The sequence below is a fragment of the Pelecanus crispus genome, chromosome 2 (genome assembly GCF_030463565.1).
Source record: "Pelecanus crispus isolate bPelCri1 chromosome 2, bPelCri1.pri, whole genome shotgun sequence".
In the NCBI taxonomy this organism is placed as follows: domain Eukaryota; kingdom Metazoa; phylum Chordata; class Aves; order Pelecaniformes; family Pelecanidae; genus Pelecanus; species Pelecanus crispus.
Genome location: NC_134644.1, coordinates 135637236 through 135640710, shown reverse-complemented (window position 1 = coordinate 135640710; position 3475 = coordinate 135637236). Strand labels below are relative to the sequence as shown.

General features: G+C 58.5%; 1 protein-coding gene across 1 annotated transcript; it reads right to left on the bottom strand.

Moving 5' to 3' along the window:
• Positions 1–1853: 1853 nt before the first annotated feature.
• On the bottom strand, positions 1854–2769 carry BHLHE22 (basic helix-loop-helix family member e22). The gene is given in 2 exon segments (XM_075706191.1): positions 1854–2370; positions 2372–2769. Coding segments are annotated over 2 exon segments (915 nt in total).
• Positions 2770–3475: the final 706 nt, after the last annotated feature.

Here is a 3475-nt window from a genome sequence, read left to right as displayed (position 1 = left end):
ATACACGCTTAAAAAAGCGCAGCATAATACAAGCGTTTGTTCAAAATATTTTAATAAAGATTCTTTCCGACATAGATACACATACAAACGATCGTACATTGCTGTCATAATCTGATTGACCTATTTAATATATATCACTCTTTACACATCCGTGACCTGCCAACAGATCCATCATGGCTCCTATTTTGCCATCCAACCTGACAGTCCGAATTTGTATTATCTGCAAGTAGTGGAAAATAGCAGGACTCGTTTTTGAAAAAAAAAAAAATAAGAAAGAAAAAAACCCCAATCTTGATTTACAAATGGCAGAGAGACAGCCACCCAGCCATGCAAACTCAAACTGAAGGCTCACTTTGGGTAAATAGCTACTTCTTGCTTTTCACCTCTCATTTTTCTTCCAAATACCCCCACCCTCCCACCCACCCCCACCAGAAAAAAAAAAGAAAAGAGAAGAATTCCACGCGTTCTGTAAATCAGCCTAAAAGTATTTTAAAGTATTTAAACTTAAATAATCGTCCACAGTCAGAATAATTTACATACACATTAAAAGCGGTTTAAATTATACCTTTGAAAACACAGCGCCTGGGAAAACATTGGCTTGGCAAGTGTTCTTGCAGCAGCTATTGCTCTGATGCCTTGTACAAGTAAACAGCTATTACCTGTTACAATGCAAAGATTACCCTTTCAAAAATCAGTTGGTTGAGCAATTAAGAATACACCTTTCCTGTAATTTTTGGACTGAAGCAATTTATTAAAGCTCAATTTAAATACAGGGATGATGCAACTTAAAATCCAGATGACCTTTCATAAAACTAAGCAGCTCGGATACATCAACATTTCTGGTTATACGTTGTTGGCAAATAAACGTTTTAAACACTTGGCACACAGTTTAAGTTAATCCATAAACAGAATTTTAGAAGCATTTAAAGTAACTGCACATAAGACCCGTGACCTTAACACATGATAAATATTGTTGGCGTGGAAGGGTCATTTAAAGAATAACAAATAAATAGCATGTCTTGTTTATACATCATTGCAAAGTGGGAAAGAAACAAGGTGCACATAAATATTTCCTTTAAAAATGCGATACTTTCAGCCACACGGAGTAGGGGGGTTGATCGGTTATTTTTTGTCTTTTTTAACTCTCTCGATTTTTTTTTTTCTTTTAAATCACTCTCACCGAACTTTGCGCATTTTCACAGGATCAAAGTTTAGAGACGATAAAAAATACAAAGTCTTCCATAGCAATGGTCCAGTCTCTTTGTTTCTGCGAGTCGCTTAAATAATAAGTTTACATTTCAAGTTTGTTTGTTTCCTGGCTCAGAATAATAATAATACTGCTAATAATAATTAAAAAAAAATATCTATGTTCAAGTGCCCTCTCTGATTCGTCCCATCCACCTCCGCGCCCGGGTCGCTGCGGCCCCTTCCCCTCGCCGGGGCCGGGGCCGGGAGCCCCGGGGCGGGGGCCGCTCTCCGCCCCTCTCCCCGCCGCCAGCCCCGGCTCCCAGCCCGGCCTGCTATTTCTCGGCCTCCCCTTTGTCCGGACGCGCAGCAGCGGCCCGGCGAGGGGGACACCGCCCCCCCCCGCCCCCAGCACCCCCCCCTCCCGGGCCGGGGCTTCCCCCCCGCGGCACCCCCGGCCCCGCGCCCCCTCCCCGCCGCCGCCCGTCGCGGTCCCGCCTCGGCAGCGCCCGAGGAGAAGAGGGAGGCGAGGCGAGGCCGGGCGGCGGGAGGCGGGCAGCGGTCAGTCCCTCCGCCGCCCCCGCGCCCCCCGGCCCGGGGCCGGGCCGCCGGCCGTCGCCGCTCCCCGGGGCCGCGGCGGCGGCGGGGGGCGGCAACGGCGGCGGCGCTTAAGGTTTCTCCGTGCACTGTTTGCAGAGGCTGGAGGAGACGCTGTTGAAAATGGCACATTTCTCCGGGCAGGAGGTGGCGGGGGGCAGCCCGGCGCTGAAGGGGTAGCCGGCCGCCTGCTCGTAGGCGCCGAGGGCGGGGTGCAGCGCCGCCGCCGCCGCCGCCGCCGCCGCGGCGGAGCTGGGCAGGGAGGCGGCGGAGATGGCCTGGCCCTGGTTGAGATAAGCCACCAGGCGCCGCATCTCCTCCAGGGCCTGCGCCTGCATCAGGATGTAGTTCTTGGCCAGGAGGAGCGTGGCGATCTTGGAGAGCTTCCGCACCGAGGGGCTGTGCGCGTAGGGGATGACGGCCCGCAGCTCGTCCAGCGCGTCGTTCAGGTCGTGCATCCGCCGCCGCTCCCGCGCGTTGATGTTGAGGCGCAGCGCCTTCTGCTCCTTGGACTTCTTGCTGCCGCCGTGCCCGTGGCTGTTGGAGCAGCCGCCCTCGGCCGCCTTCAGCCCCCCGCCCCCCCCCCCCGCCGCCGCCGCCGCCGCCGCCGCCCGCCGCCGGCGAGGCGACGCGCGGGTCCCCCCCGGCGCCGCGCAGCACCAGCTCGCAGCGGCCGTCGCTGTCGTCGTCGGGGCTCTGCTCGCCGCCGCTGCTCTCGGCCACCGAGCTGCGGCTGGCGCTCTCGCCGTACTTGACGCAGACGGAGCCCGGCGGCAGCGCCAGCGGGTCGCCGCCGACGCCGGGCTGCAGCAGCGCCTCGGGCTCCGCCGCCTCGTAGCAGGCGAGCGGCGAGGGCTGGCGGTCGCGGGGGTGGGAGAGGTCGAGCCCCGGGGGCGAGCGGAAGGCGGACTCCATGCGCTTGGCCGAGGCGGCGAGGCTCTTGTGGAAGAGGTCCTCTTCTGCGGGCAGCCCCAGCGCCCGCTCCATCGGCGCCCCGCTCGCCTCCGCCTCCGCCTCCTCCGCCCCCCTCAGCTCCCGGCCCGCTCCTCCAAGGCTCCGCGCCGCGGCGGGCGGCTCCCCGGCGTCCCGCTGGCGAGAAATCGCCTCCCGGCTCCCGCCGGGGCTGCGCCGTGCCCGGCGCCGCGGCTGCCCCTGCTCCGGCTCCGGCTCCGGCTCCGGCGGCGGCGGCGGCTGGGGCTGCGGCTCCGGCGGCGGCTCCGGCTCGGGCTGGGGCTGCGGCTCCGGCGGCGGCTCCGGCTCCGGCTCCGGCTCCGGCTGCGGCTTGGTCTGCGGCTCCGGCTGCGGCTCCGGCTCCGGCTCGCCCTCAGCAGGCGCCGCGCTGGGGCATTGTGCGCTGCCAGCGGAGCCGCTTCCACCGTTTATCTTGCTTGGATTCACCTTCAAGAGATTTCCGGACCCATCAACCAGCAGCCGCCGCAGACGGGGGAGTCTTTTACATCATTATCTCTGAGAGTAGGTTATTATGAAGAAGACTCGCCTGTTGGGACAGAGCTTTCTACCCAATCAGGTTAACGTTTTAATTAATAGGATTAAAACGGTAACAAACAATCCCAGGCGCTATCTGGCCCTGAGTCTGAATAGTTTCATTTCCCAGGTCTGAAGACAGGCAGCAGCTAGAGCTTTATAAGAGGCGCCTGCTCCATTATTCTCCCTGCCATCTGTATACACAGCT